This window comes from Panicum virgatum, chromosome 4N, assembly GCF_016808335.1.
Source record: "Panicum virgatum strain AP13 chromosome 4N, P.virgatum_v5, whole genome shotgun sequence".
Taxonomy (NCBI): Eukaryota; Viridiplantae; Streptophyta; class Magnoliopsida; order Poales; family Poaceae; genus Panicum; species Panicum virgatum.
Window position 1 is genome coordinate 13,833,421 of NC_053148.1, and position 14,453 is coordinate 13,847,873.

The 14,453-nt window shown below is 44.4% G+C and overlaps 1 protein-coding gene across 1 annotated transcript; it reads right to left on the bottom strand.

The window, feature by feature from the left end:
- Positions 1-13,423: 13,423 nt before the first annotated feature.
- LOC120670983 (tuliposide A-converting enzyme 1, chloroplastic-like) lies at positions 13,424-14,453 on the bottom strand. The gene has a single exon (XM_039951173.1). It carries the CDS (start codon positions 14,424-14,426, stop codon positions 13,461-13,463), a length of 966 nt encoding a protein of 321 aa, XP_039807107.1. The 5' UTR covers positions 14,427-14,453; the 3' UTR covers positions 13,424-13,460.

Below are 14,453 nucleotides of genomic sequence, written 5' to 3' on the forward strand. Positions count from 1 at the left end.
CTGGAGTGGATCACCTCCTTTTCAGCGAGAGCGGGGTGGCGCCGTTTGCTGCAGTTTTTATTTTTTCGGCTGGCCAGAAAGGCTGTGTACTGCGAGCCATTGTTCACATCCAAACTACTTGTTTTTTAGGAAAACATCCACACTACTTAAATGTGGACAGCAGCGCAAGGCCGCAGCCCGCAAGCAGACAAGCGCGGAAAGGCCCAAAGAGGCCCCTCGACTTTTTAGAATGTAGGTTGTTTTGATTTTATTAAATTCACAGTATTTGTCATATATCTAGATATAATTTACGTTTAAATTTATAAAAAATCTATGAATATATAAAAAAATCAAATCGATCTACATTTTGGAACGGATGAAGTACCCTATATTACAAAGAATCCTCGTTTCTTTCATAAAAAAGTATATTTTACAAAAGAAAACGCTTCGTGCTAATTGTTGATAATTTGATATTAACCAAGTGCGCACTAGCCTAAAAAATCATCTCTACCGAGCGTATATATTTTTGTTTTCGCGCCATTTACATTACATGGTTGCTCCACGATCACCATGTGTCTACAAGGAGAGGCCACAAGGCTTAGGTCTAGTAAAGTAAAAAAACTTATAGGCCCAGGGCCTGGACCCTAGAGTTAGTGGGAAGACCCCCAACTTTTTTGAGCGATGGAAATTTTCCCATCGAATGTTTAAGTGCTAGCAGCGCCGAAAATCATCTAGCGTGACACTCGCGGTGCGTAATCTGTGCAGCACGGTGCTTATGTGGACGTGTCTTTTATTGTCGTCACATGCCACAATACTGAAATAATAACTGTTGTTAGTCAGTAAAAATTGAAAATTAGTGTTCAAATACTAGTCGGTAAAAACTAGTATCAAACTATTAGTCGGTGAACCCGTTTTCGTAAAACTTGCCATCTGTCAACAATACAATTGTTCTTTATAGTGAATGAGACGACATTCCAATTTATGCTAATATAGTATTTCATGACTATTCTTTTCCGTGGCAAATCTCTCGTGTCGAGGTTCAGATGTTTGCCACAGTATGGTGATTTCATACTGATATATATTTATTGGTTCGTAGATGGTAGTAGCAAGAGTTTCAATAAAATTCTTCACAAAAGAAATGCCTTGTGAACTTGCATTTAGCATGAGACCTTCAAGTTGTAAGATTGTTATAAAGAAAAATCACTTACAAATTTAGAATTTCGGTGCAACCTAGACTAATTTCCCTTGACTAGGATACAAAATTGTTCGTGCTATCCAATCGAGGGAGATTCTAAAATTTCTTATACCGTGTTTGGCAGATGAGCATGGATCTCTAAAATCACTCTTACTTTGACGATGAGCTGCTGGACAAATGCCATGATGAGCTGTTGAATATGTCAACATCTTCAACCTTAAGGTAGCAGCCTCAATAACTTAATAAGTTGTCACATTCTTTTTTATGTTTGAGCAAAACTAGTATGGATATTGTTGTTAAATTCAATTAAAAATTTTTATATGTGCTATCCTATTAGATTTACCACAGCATACTAACGTGTATTGTGTGTCTTAGTTATGGTCTTTTATACAATTTATTTAATGATTTTTAGTCCCCAATAGCAGGAAGAGACTAAAGGAACCAAACAGGACATAGTTTGATGTTATCTTTAAAAGACCTAATTGGGGGGCAATTTTTGCCTCACCATTATTAGGCCACGTCTATAAGAATTGGCAGCCATGTGATTTGCATCCAACAGCTGCTATAGCACCAGCACAACTTGCAGCCCAAACCAGCGTGCCCTGCACTAGTGTGCACTTGCCCACGTTGGGCTGCAGCTGACCCTGACACTGGCTTGCCCCCGAGCTTGGGCTGCGCGCGTGGTTGCTGCAACACGGGCTGCTGTCCCTTTCTTCGGCTTGCTCGCGCCGCGGTTTTTTTATTTTTTATTTTCACTTTTTACAAAAAAATATATTTTCGATTTGGAAATTTACAGGAATATACCCCGGCCGCCCTGCTGCCGGGCGGCCGAGACCTGGCCGCCCGGCAGCGGGGCGGCAGGGGTTTTTGTGCAAAACCTTTTGATCAAATAATTGCGCGGAGGTCCCTGGGGCCGGTCGCCCGGCAGCTGGGCGGCCGGCCCCCCCGGGTCGCCCGGCAGCTGGGCGGCCGGCTCTCCCACCCATATATAAGGGTTGGCTGGTCCCCCACCCCTCATTTGTATCACTAAAATTTCAGAAACCAAGAAAAAAGAGGGAGGGAGGGAGAGCGGCGAAGCCCTGCCGGATTTTCGAGCCGGCGACTGCATGTAACCAAAATTCTTCTACGCTTTACAAATAGATTATATTGTAATTATTTTTGTTGAAACAGTAGATTAGCAATCAATTTAATTATTGTTAGGAGTGATTACTGGTACATTTAGGTGCAGTTACTTGTAATGATTAGCGTTGATACAGTACATTTAGTGTTAGATTAAGTATTAGAAAGTACTAGAAAATTGTTAGAGAAGTATTAGAAAGTCTTAAAAATTGGAAGATAATATTAAATTTTTTTAGAAAATGTTAGAAAATTGTAGAAAGTATTTTGTTGAAACAGTAGTTTAGCAATCGGTTTAATTATTATTAGGAGTGATTAGTGGTACATTTAGGTGTAGTTACTAATAATGATTAGCGTTGATATAGTATATTAGCAATCTGATTGCTCACTTGTGATTGCCAGTGCTCAACACCATGACATCCTCAGGATCCACCTACATTCCATGGAGTAAGGTGACGGAAACAGTACCCCAAGAAGTCCAGGTGCCTATGTGTTTTTGCGGATCCTTGTGCAAACTAATGAAATCAAGGGTTTTGGGGGACGACTTTGGCAAGAGATTCTTCATGTGAGAGAATTACGAGTACGACCCGCCCAAGCATTACGGCAAGGACCGAGCAAAGGTACTACAAAACACTATCAGAGTTTGTCACTTTCAGATCTAGTAATGACTTCTAACATGATTTGGGGAAAGACTCCACCGCCTCTATGTGATTTCTTGCAGTGGTTAGACACCGAGCAATCTCAGCAAGATAAGGACCACGTGGAGCGTCAAGCAAGGTGGGCTGCACAAAGGTGGCAACAAATGCTGCATGAAGAACAGATGGAGTAGAAGCGCAAGAAAAACTAGGAAGAGATTCAGAAGAGGATTGCAGAAGTGGAACGTCAGAAGGCAGAGGAACGTGAAGTTGATAGGGAGAGGAAGCGAGAGAGGGCCCGCCGTGCTAAGGAAGCAGGGTCTGAAGCTGTTAGGAAGGGAAAATATCCCCAGTGCACTCAGTAAAGCACTACCATGTAATCCCGACATTTTACATTTCCTGAGGCATGTTAGGTTTACTCACAATACGAGGTTATCGTGTTGCACATGCCATACTTTTCATTGTTCAAGTACCTAGTAGTACGAACGTCTTAGGCCTCTGCTTTGTAATCGTAGTATTGTTTACAAAACTGTATTGCAAACCAAAAATTTATAATTCGTAACTATCCTTCTATTTTCAGTACACTACATTCAGTGAGCAATCTAATTGAACCAATCTACACATTTAGAACTACAACCAAGAAATCTTACTACACAAATACCTTCGTAATATTACATGCTACAATCTGGTGCAAATACATATCCATACATAACGAAATGTAATTATCACATACAGGTCGGAATACATATCCATACATCTAGTCCAAATACATATGCACACATAACGAAATCTAGACTCGACAGGCTCCAAAATCCGGAGGCAATCCATCGGTGGGATTTCCAGAAGGTCCAACCTCAGCACCAGCATCATCTTCTTGTATTTTAGGACACTTCTTGTAAGTGTGACCATCTGCTCCACACAGGTTGCATTTTTTTTCTTCTTTCCTGCCTCAGACTCATCCATTCCGTTACGGATACGAAGTGTCTGCCGTCGACCTGCACCTCTCCTAGCATCTGGATTGAGAACATACATTAGAGAGATATTTGGTGTAGTGAATGATCCCAGACTGCCTATGACATATATCTCATAGCCCCAAGTGTAAACAGCGGTTTCTTTTCTGTAATATTGTGAAACAAAAACTCCAGGATCCAACCCAAATTCTGAACATGCCGCAATAACATGGGAGCATGGTAAGTGAAGAAGCCGTGGCTTCTTGCATCTGCAAAAATCCTTGCCTTCCGACGTTATCAAGCAATCCTGAACGACCCTTTGTCTGCGAACACCCTGCCCTGTCCTGTCCTTGCATGAAACCTCAAACCTTTGATCCTTTGTGCCCATGGAGACCACTCTGTGATATTGAGCCATTTCATCTTTTCTTTCGTGTAGTTAGTGACCCTATTAAAAAAATCACTCCCGGATCATTAAGTAAGACAGCAGCTACCTGGTACCGCTCTCTGAAGTACCTTGTGCATCCGTACATGATGAACTCAACTATGCCAACAAGAGGAAATCCACGAACATGACGCATTACCATATTGTAACACTCTGCGTGGTTAGTTGTCTCGATCCCATATCGACGTCGTATAGAATTGACCACTTCTGCTTAGGTGCATCCTTAATCCACTGTGTGAAAGGTCCGCCGCCGGAACGTCTCCGGGTGGAGGATGAGGCCTGTTCCTTTAGCAGCTCAGCGCACATGTTATCTAGCACCTGCCACAATGCATCAAACTTCCGCTACTGATTCTGAGTGCACAATCTCTTGAACAAATTCATAAGTTCCTTATTCTTGAAGCGCTCATAAAAGTTTGCACCCATATGCCTTATGCACCACCTACTCACAACATCTGGCAATAGAGGAGGCTGTCCTCGACTATCTTCATGTAGTTGTCTTATTGCTGCTAGAAGACCAGCATGTCTGTTACTGATGAGGCAAACATCAGACCTTCCAGCAACAACGTGAATCTTCACACGTTCAAGGAACCAGTACCAGCTCTCTGTGTTCTCATTCTCAACAAAATCAAAGGCGATGGGAACCACCTGCTTGTTGCAATCAACTCCAATCACTGTTAGTATTGTCCCCTTATATCTTCCGGTCAAAATGTGCCGTCAATATATAGAACAGGATGACAATACATAAATGCCCTCACACATGCACCAAGGCAGAAAAAAAGCACGAAGCAGAAACCCAGGTCCCCCATCTAAACTCGGTACAATGTAGGTATCAGCCGCGCTTTCAGGATTTCTCTTCATAATTGCTGACAGCATGTGAGGCAGGTTATCATATGATGCCTCATATGTGTCGAATCTCATCTCAAACACCTTTTGTTTTGCCCGCCAAGCCTTTGCATAGCTGATTTTGTATTGAAAACGGTCGTCGATGTCCCTAATTATCAATTTTGGCTCATAATCAATTTTGTCCAGAATCACCCCATACATCTTCTTGGCCATGAAAGTGGATGTGATGTTACGGTGAGTCTGCGCAACAGCAGTTAATCTACATGTATGTTGTGTAACAATTGAACACTCCCAGTGTGTCTTGTACTTGCCATTGTAGGCATGTACTCGACATGTACAGTCGCCATTGACACACTTTACCTCATATTCTTTGCTGCTAGACTTCACAACTCTGAATTCGTTCCTCAACGATATAGCCCAAAGCTTCACAGCATCTTTCACAGCTTCAATACTAGGATACTTTGCCCCCTGCACAACCTCATTCTCTCTGTATTCATACTCATTACTTCTCATATCATGTATCACTGGATTTCCAAAACCCTTGTCTCGCCATTCACCTAGCAACGGGTAGTCCTCATCGTCTGATGAGTCCCCACATTCTTTCATCATTCGAGCCTCTTGGTCTTCATTCTGTACAGCTTCCACTATTCCAGGTATCCGCTCTCCCTCATCAGCTAAACCTTGCGGCTCAGGTTGAATGACATGCACGTTCTGATCTTCTTTTTCTCCTACCTGATCAGCCATACCTTGCGGCTCAGGTTCTGTGACATGCATGTTCTGATCTTCATTTTCTTGTTCCACTGCTTGGTTCATATGAGATGATATACTTGTTGACCCTTCACCTAAATCGGCTGCCTTCTGGTGAATCTGAATTAGCATTGCAAGAGGCCACCCGCGGTCAAGAGCTGCTTGCATGTAAGTCCGCCATTCTTCGGTGTTTGCTATAAGCATCAACTCCCAGAAATCTCCTTCAGTTCCCCAATTCGTCACAGTCTGAACGGTTAGGAAATGAGTCTTTTGATTCACATTGAATATCTCGTGAAGCCATTTTGCGTATGGAACCAAAACTTCTATCTAAGGGTTTATCTATTCCGCACTCTCTTCGTTGAAAAGCTGATAGATCTACTCCATACGCATCATGAGAAATATATCCGTCACCATAATGAACTTGAAAACGAAGCTTGCTCGACATATCTGGACACACAATCATGATATTAAATTGATTGCTAATCTACTATTTCAACAAAAATAATTACAACATAATCTATTAGTAAAGCGTAGAAGAATCTTTGTTACCTGCAGTCGCCGGCTCGAAAATCCGGCAGGGCTTCGCCTCTGTCCCTCCCTCCCTATTTTTTCTTGGTTTCTGAAATTTTAGTGATGCAAATGAGAGTTGGGGCGACCAGCCCCGGCCGCCCGGCAGCCAGGGTATATTCATGTAATTTTCCAAATCGAAAATATATTTTTTATAAAAAACGAAAATAAAAAAATAAAAAATAAATAAATAACCGCTGCTCGCGCCTCTGGGCTGGGTGCCACGCCACCTGGTGGGCCGCGTGCCGAAGCCCCGCTGGCTAGGGCTGCTCGAGCAACTTCCATCGCCGGTCGCCGTTGGCGCTGCGTGCGCCTCGCTGCGCCCGCCGCCGTGCCGCGCCGTGCCTGCGCGCCGCTGCACACCATCATAAAAATCGGAACTCCTAAAACGTCACTCGAGTGAAAATCCAATACCTGCGTTACTCGATTTTTTTTTCTGTTTGATTGTTTGACCGGCCAGCCCATTCTCCGTCTCTTTTTGGATGAAGGATGTCAGATGATGGAGAGGCAGGCCCAATTATTTTTTAACTGCCACTCAGCCTTTTCTTCATTTGCTCTGTACCGGCCCAGCCATGCCAAAAAAATTTATCCCGTTGAGTGCCCCTGTCAAGCCATTGCTTCTCGCCTCTACTCCACATGACATTTTGGTGTTCCGTATATGTACCCTTCTTTTAACTTGTTATTGTATTGTATAAAATGCTTGTCTATATGATGTAATGCAATCTCTTTCTAATTTGGTTTTCTTTTGTTCTACTCAAATTAATAGAAGGATTTGTACTATTGTATTGTACGTCTCTTTTGTCCAAGGTATGCATAAGGTGAGGTGAAATGTATTATCTAATGTTGAATAAGTTTCTTGTATTGTTAAGATCAAATTAGAGGGTGCAATCTCTTTGCCTTCCATCAAATCAATCTTGTGTTTTAGTAATATTAATATTTTCTTGTATTCTATTTTTTAAATGGGTCTGTTCCCTCTTTTGTTTGACATGGGGTTCTGTTTTTTATTTGTATGATTATGTTGTTAGTTTTAGTTGAGTTCAATATTAAATTTGCCTATGTACTATGATGTCATTTATTTTGGTCTGATCAAATTAATGAAAGAATTTGTAATGTTTTGTAAATCTAATAATATAGTTTTTGAAATATTATATAAACACAAAAGCTAACATCCAGACAAACTTACTTTTTTGTAAACTATAATATAGACATGGACGTTTACATGCAAACACGCAAACTGACCTTTATGAATATAATCACATACCCCTACCTCTATGATCACCGTTGAGTAATGTGTTGTTGATTTTCCCTCCCGCAGATGTTGTCCACACGATGTTTCTATTGTTTTACTTCTGCAGTCATGCGTCGGTGTTACGTATCACCGTCTAGTAAATTTGTGTGCCCGTCAATGATTCGGATAGTAATACAAGGATTCCACACACGAGTTTATACTGGTTCGGACAGAATGTCCCTACGTCTAATTTGAGCTTTTGCACTCTTGCACTCAAAATTGCTGTAGATGTCACAAACGAGCGAGAGAGGGAGAGATGACTCCAAAGTCTCTGGTTGTGTGAGAGTGTGTGCGTCTGCGTCTGCGTGTGTGTGCAAGTGAAAGTTCGGTCCCCCATGTATAGCCTGCAGCTCATTTATTGGCGAAGGGAAACATGTTACACATGGTAAAAAAAAAAGAAGAGGTAAAAAAGAATTACAGAGGGGAGAGTACATGCGTGAGAGAGAAGGAGAGAAGTCACAGCTGCATGCCTCTTGTGTGTGTGAGAATGCAAAGACCCTGTTTGTTTCCATTAGTTTTTCTTTAGTCTCTGTCATTTTTTTTAAAGCACCCAGAAACACTGGGGAGTCATATAAGAATTTTGGGCGCCCACGCTGACCGGACTCAACACAGACGAGACTGCCTGAAAAATCTCAGAACGCGTCATACCGAGGCTTACGCACACCACCTCACACACGCACACACCAGCACACACGCACACCACCTCAGTACCCGGTGAGGCCGGGTTGCGATTCCCAGGAATCGAACCTGCGCCCGGCCGCACGCTCACCTGGCGAGCGAACCAACTGAGCTACGCTAAGTCCTCTTTAGTCTCTGTCATATCAAAAAAAAAAATTTAATTAGAAGTATCAAATAAAATTTATTTATAAAATATTTTTGACAGATGGGTGCTAATTTGCTAGACAAATCTAATGAGTCTAATTAATTCATGATTTGCTACAGTGAAGCTACAGTAACCATCCGCTAATTGTGGATTGAATCTAATACCGTTAATTAATTGAAGATTTGGCTACAGTAATGCTACAGTACCATCCTCCAATCCTGCTGTCAAAAACTTCATTAGATTCGTCTTGCGAAGAAGCGCGGGGTTGTGAAGTTAGATCTATAAACTGCCTTCATTTAATACTCATAATTAATGGTCAAACTTTACACTACTTACTAACACAAATAAACTAAACTAAAGTTTAGCTCGTAGAACCAAACAATCCCAAGTCTTTATGGCTGCTTGCTTTTCCCCCACGACGCAGTTAGAGGTATGTCAGGGCCCGCGTGACCACTGTTCCTATTGCTAGTATTGCGGCCTTGTGGGGGCTTGGTGCCACAGTGTAGCTATCCTTCGGTGGACGTAGGGATGTCCTGGCGGTTGATTTTTTACTCCCAGACTGATCCAGGTCTTGTTTATTGTGTCCGTAAATTTTTTGAAATAGAATTTTTATACATTTGAAATATTAAATATAGACTAATCACAAAATTAATTACAAACTCGTCTATAAACTACGCAATGAATCTAATGAGTCTAATTAGTCCATCATTAGAGTATGTGTATTGTAGTAATTACTGTAGCAATTTAGTGTCTAATCATATTCTAATTAGGCTCATTAGATTTGTCTCGCAATTTACAAATAAATTATGTAATTTATTTTTTATTTTATCTAAATTTAATATAATATGCATGTAAAATTCTCTTTTGATCTAATAAATTTGGAATTTTAAATTTTACATTTAAACAAGGAGCAGGACATATGTGGTCAGTATGGAGTGCACGTTGCTTCCGTACGGGAGTGGTTGTGCACCTTTGCCGACCCCTGCGCAGGGGTCGGGTGGGACGAGCGTGCTTTTCCTCCGCGAGAGGGGTCGGAGGCTCGAAGCAAATCTGTCTGACCCTTCTACGCAAGGGTCGGGCGAGGCGGACGTGCCCCGACCCCAACCAGATGTGTCGTGCGAGATGGTAGTTGCCTCGTGATCCATTGTCTTTGGTCATATAAATATTTATGGCAAATATTTATTCCCGACATCATGAATTTAGCATGATCCACCTGTTGCATCTGAGCCAAATGTCACTTTACTGTGTGTTAGATTTCTGATCAGTTTTTTTTAAGGAAATTTCCGTTCAAGCTGCGTTTAGTTTCCAAAAAAAAATTGTGTAGTATCCGTCACATCAAATTTTCGGAGACATACATGGAGCATTAAATACAGTTAAAAAATAATTAATTACATAGTCTAACTGATTTCTACGAGATGAATCTAATGGTGCTAATTAATTCATGATTAGATATTAATTGTCAAATAACAACAAAATGTGCTACAGTAGCTAAATCCAAACTTTTTCACCAACTAAATACCCCTCATTTTGTAAATGGTTAGCAGGCCACATCATGAATTTAGCATGATCCACCTGTTGCATCTGAGCCAAATGTCACTGTGCATGTTACTGTGTGTTAGATTTCCGACCAGTTTTTTTTTTGAAGGAAAATTCCGTTCAGTTTGTAAAGGGTTAGCAGGCCACTAACAGTAGGACTCGACAAATTTGTTTCTGTTTTGTGCATTAAATACCATCTGTCTTTCATGTTTATCGTTGACGCTATTGGACCTAAACTCTGCTTGAGCCAACGTACTGTTGGGAATTAATTAAATATTGTCGGGCTCTACGAGAAAATAATCTTTATTTTTGGAGGTTGCTGTAGCTCGGCCGGTGGTGGCTGTAGCTCTGGCCGGACCTATCTTCGTCGAGGCAATTCACTGTGTTTGCTCGTTGTGTTATCAGCCAACCAACCAGCAGTACTGTTTTTCATACTAAATCAGCACATGCCACTAGCTATCAGCCAGTCAACAGTACTGTTCTCTCATAACAAATCAGCACCAGCCATCAGCCACAGTCAAGTAAGCACAGCAATCTATACACATATCTATTTCATAAAAAAACTCTATACTGCAACGAGGTAGCAGGCCAGTTCCGATTGATGGGTGGTTTGATTTTCAGTCCTCCTTTTGACTAAAAAATCGAGTGGGTCTATATTGGTTTTCATTTGATCTTTCCTTTGCCTAACATGGATACGTGGCATGATTGCATTGATTCAAAAAATTGAGTGAAACAGATACAAAAATCACTCAAGTGTCATGTAGTCATTCCCCATAAAAATTGCGTGAGTGCAATGAATTGTAACTCCAAATGATGAACAATTAAACTTTTTTCTCCAAACTTCCACATCCTTCTCTATATTATAGTCAAAACCCTACATATTCTTCTTATATCACAGAAACAATAAACAAATACCAGATGTTCCACCACATTAACCTACAGGTTGTGGTGTGGCAAAGATGCGATAGTTTTTCTAGTATATAACCCTAGATCTGGTGTGCTAGATACTTTTACATTGTTATGGGCCTACTATGTCACTATTTGAATGAATGAAAGCTCGTGTTTGGTAAAATTTTTCAAAAAAAGACGAATGCATGCATGGAGTACTAAACGAAGTTTATTTGCGAAACCTTTTCATGGATGGATGTAACTTTTCGAGACGAATCTAATGAGGCAAGTTCCACAATGATTGACTACAGTGATACTACAGTAATCGCTACAATACCATAGCTATAGAGTTGTTTTTGTAATTAGACTTCATTTAATACCACTAATTCTCTAATTAGTGGTCAAATGGTCGAAAAGTTTTCCCGAAAAAAAAATTCATAGGCCAGCCAAACACGGCCAAAGTTTGTAAGGTTGCCACTTGCTTTGCGATGAATGCATGCACATGGATACTGATTAATCTTAAGTTCTCCTGTTTTTTTTATTCCATCAAGATGATTCCATTGAACCATTGGTCGGTGAAGCTCTCAATAACATTAAGCAGTCAGTTGGTACACGCTGTAATCAAGCGTGAGTCAGCAACACATATGTTAGTCACTAAAACTCTTCGGAGTACTTTTAGCGACTAATAGTTGGAATCGGCACAACTCTTAGAGCAACTCCAAGAGGTTCAGTAAAACCAACTGAATAGGTAAATATAGCTAAACGACGCAAAAAACAGGATCCAAGAGTCTCTGCATCCCGCTCGCTGCTCTAAATTGCTCGTCATTCCTCCTCCCTTCCTCGGCAAATATCCCGAGCAAACTCGGCTCGCTACCCTCGCCACGAGCTCGTCCTCCCAGAAAAAGTGCGACGCCTGGGCCCCTTCCACCGCACCGCCGAGTCGACTATCGCGGAGCTCCTCCTCCCGTCGCCCAGCCCATCACTGCGGAGCTTCGCCGCCCGCCGTCGAGCTCACCGCCTGTCGCCGCCTCATCCCGCCGGAGCTCACCGCCACCGAGCTCACCGCCGCGGAGCTCCTCTGCCCGCTACCGAGCTCCTCCACCGCCGCCGAACCCCCAAGCCCACTCGCCTTCGACCCGTCGGCTCCGACTTCTTTCTGCTTCCTCCACGTGCCCGTGGCGGCCAGACTGCCTGGGGGCCCCTCTCGTGGCACCGCTGCTCGTGGCGCCGCCGCTCATGGCGGGGCGGCCTGCTCGGCGAATGATGCCGCCGCCGCTCGCGTGAGGCCGGGCGGACGTGCCGAGGCGGAGGGGATCCGCTTCCTCCACGCGCCCGTGGCGGCCGAGCGGCCTGGGGGCCCGCTCGTGGCGCCGCAGCTCATGGCGGGCGGCTGCTAGAGAGCCTGCTCGGCGAAGGACGTCGCCACCGCCGCTCGCGTGAGGCCGGGCGGAGGTGTCGAGGCGGAGGGGAGTGGTGGCCGGGAAGGAAGTGGAAAGGGATGATGTGTAGGACCCACGCATTAGTGTGGAGAGGGGGGTAGCTGATGGAGCTATTGTGATTTGTAGGGTGAGAAAATAAAGAGTCTATTGGAGGAACCAACTTATTATAGAGAGAAATTTGTTTCCAGAGTTAAATGAAGAGCCAAATAGAGAGTAAAAAATGACTACTTTCTTGGAGATGCTCTTAGGCCGTATTTAGATGTTTTGCAAAAAAAATTGCGATGGAATCTTGCGAATTTGAAGTACTAAACGAAGTATATTTACAAAACTTTTTGCACAGATGGGTTGTAAATCGCGAGACGAATCTAATGATGCTAATTAATCCATAATTAATTAATAATTAGCGGATGGCTACTGTAGCATCACTGTTGCAAATTATGGATTAAGTAGGCTCATTAGATTCGTCTCGCGATTTACAATCCATCTATGCAAAAAGTTTTGTAAATAGATTTTATTTAGTACTCCATGCTTGTGTCGAAATATTCGATGTGACGTTTTTTTTTCCGTTTACGGAGTTTATGGGGTGGGAACTAAATAGGGCCTTAGCGTGATTGATGAAGTCGCTATCTTGGAACGGTGTGGTATAATGCATGCGCATCCGGCATCACCATGACTCGATTATACTCCTTCCGTTCCAAATTATAAGTCATTCCAAGAATTTTGAAGAGTCAAAATTTTTCAAGTTTTATTAAATTTATATAATAAGATAATAACATTTATGATACCAATTAAGTATCATTAGATTTTTTGTTAGCTATATTTTCATATTATATCTATTTGATGTCATAAATTTTTGTGTTTCTCTCTATAATTTTAGTCAAACTTTGAGATGGTTTGACTCTCCAAAATTCTTGAAATGATTTATAATTTAAAACAGAGGGAGTATATGTCATCCTAGCCTAGCCTACAGTGACACGAAGCGCTCAAGTTTGCATCGGGATCAGCCGTGCAATCAAGCACGAGCAACGAAAGCCACCACACGGTCCATCAACTCCACGGCCGCCGCCGTCCCCGGCTGCCGGAGGTAGAAGACATGGTCCTCCCCCGGGGTGTCCTCCAGCTCGGCCTCGCCGCGCCACCCGCTGGCCAGCAGCGCAGCGTGGTACGCGCGCCCCTTCGGCGCCAGGAAGTCCGCCCCCGCCACGGCCACCAGCACGCGCGCGGCCGGCAGCAGCGCCAGCGGCGGCGCCCCCGCGGACGTCGGCGACAGCCGCGGGTCGTCCATCCGGGCGTCGGGATTTCCCTTCACGAACCGCCACTCGCGGCGGATGCGCTCCTCCAGCTCGGGCCCCATGGCGCCCGACGTGTCCCAGAAGTAGGGGTGCACCAGCAGGACGCCCCGGATCGCCGGGCGCCCCTCGGCGGCGGCGCGCATGGCGACGTTGTGCGCGATGTTGGCGCCCGCGCTGTCCCCGGCCAGGAACACACGGGCGGGGTCCCCGTGCTCGGCTAGCCACGGCTCCGGCTCCGGCTCCGGCGCGGAGCCGCAGGCGGCGGCGGCGACGGCCCACGCGAGCGCCGCCCACGAGTCGTCGTAGGCCGCGGGGAGCCGGTGCTCGGGCACGCGGCGGTCCACGGACACCGCGACGGCGCCGGCGCGCGCGGCGAGGGCGTTGAGGTAGCGGTGGTACGGGACGGAGTCGGCCGACTCGACCATGAAGCCACCGCCGTGGAAGTACACGACGGTGGGCAGCTTGGCGCCGGCGCCGGCCGTGGGCGGCAGGTACAGGCGGACGGAGACGCCGGTGCCGGGGTCGATGGCGACGTCCTTGGAGGACACGCCGGTGGCAGCGTCGTGGAGGGAGGCTGGGACCGTGCCGTTGTCGATGAGGCGCTCGACGCGGCCACTCTTGTAGAAACGGATGAACGGCAGGAGCTCCAAGGCGACCACGTCGGCGGCGGCGGCGTGGGAAACCATCCGGTTGCTGCGGACTTGGTGACCAGA

Excerpts from the sequence above, each read along its gene's own strand:
- LOC120670983 (XM_039951173.1), bottom strand. The coding sequence starts at position 14,426 with ATGGTTTCCCACGCCGCCGCCGCCGACGTGGTCGCCTTGGAGCTCCTG.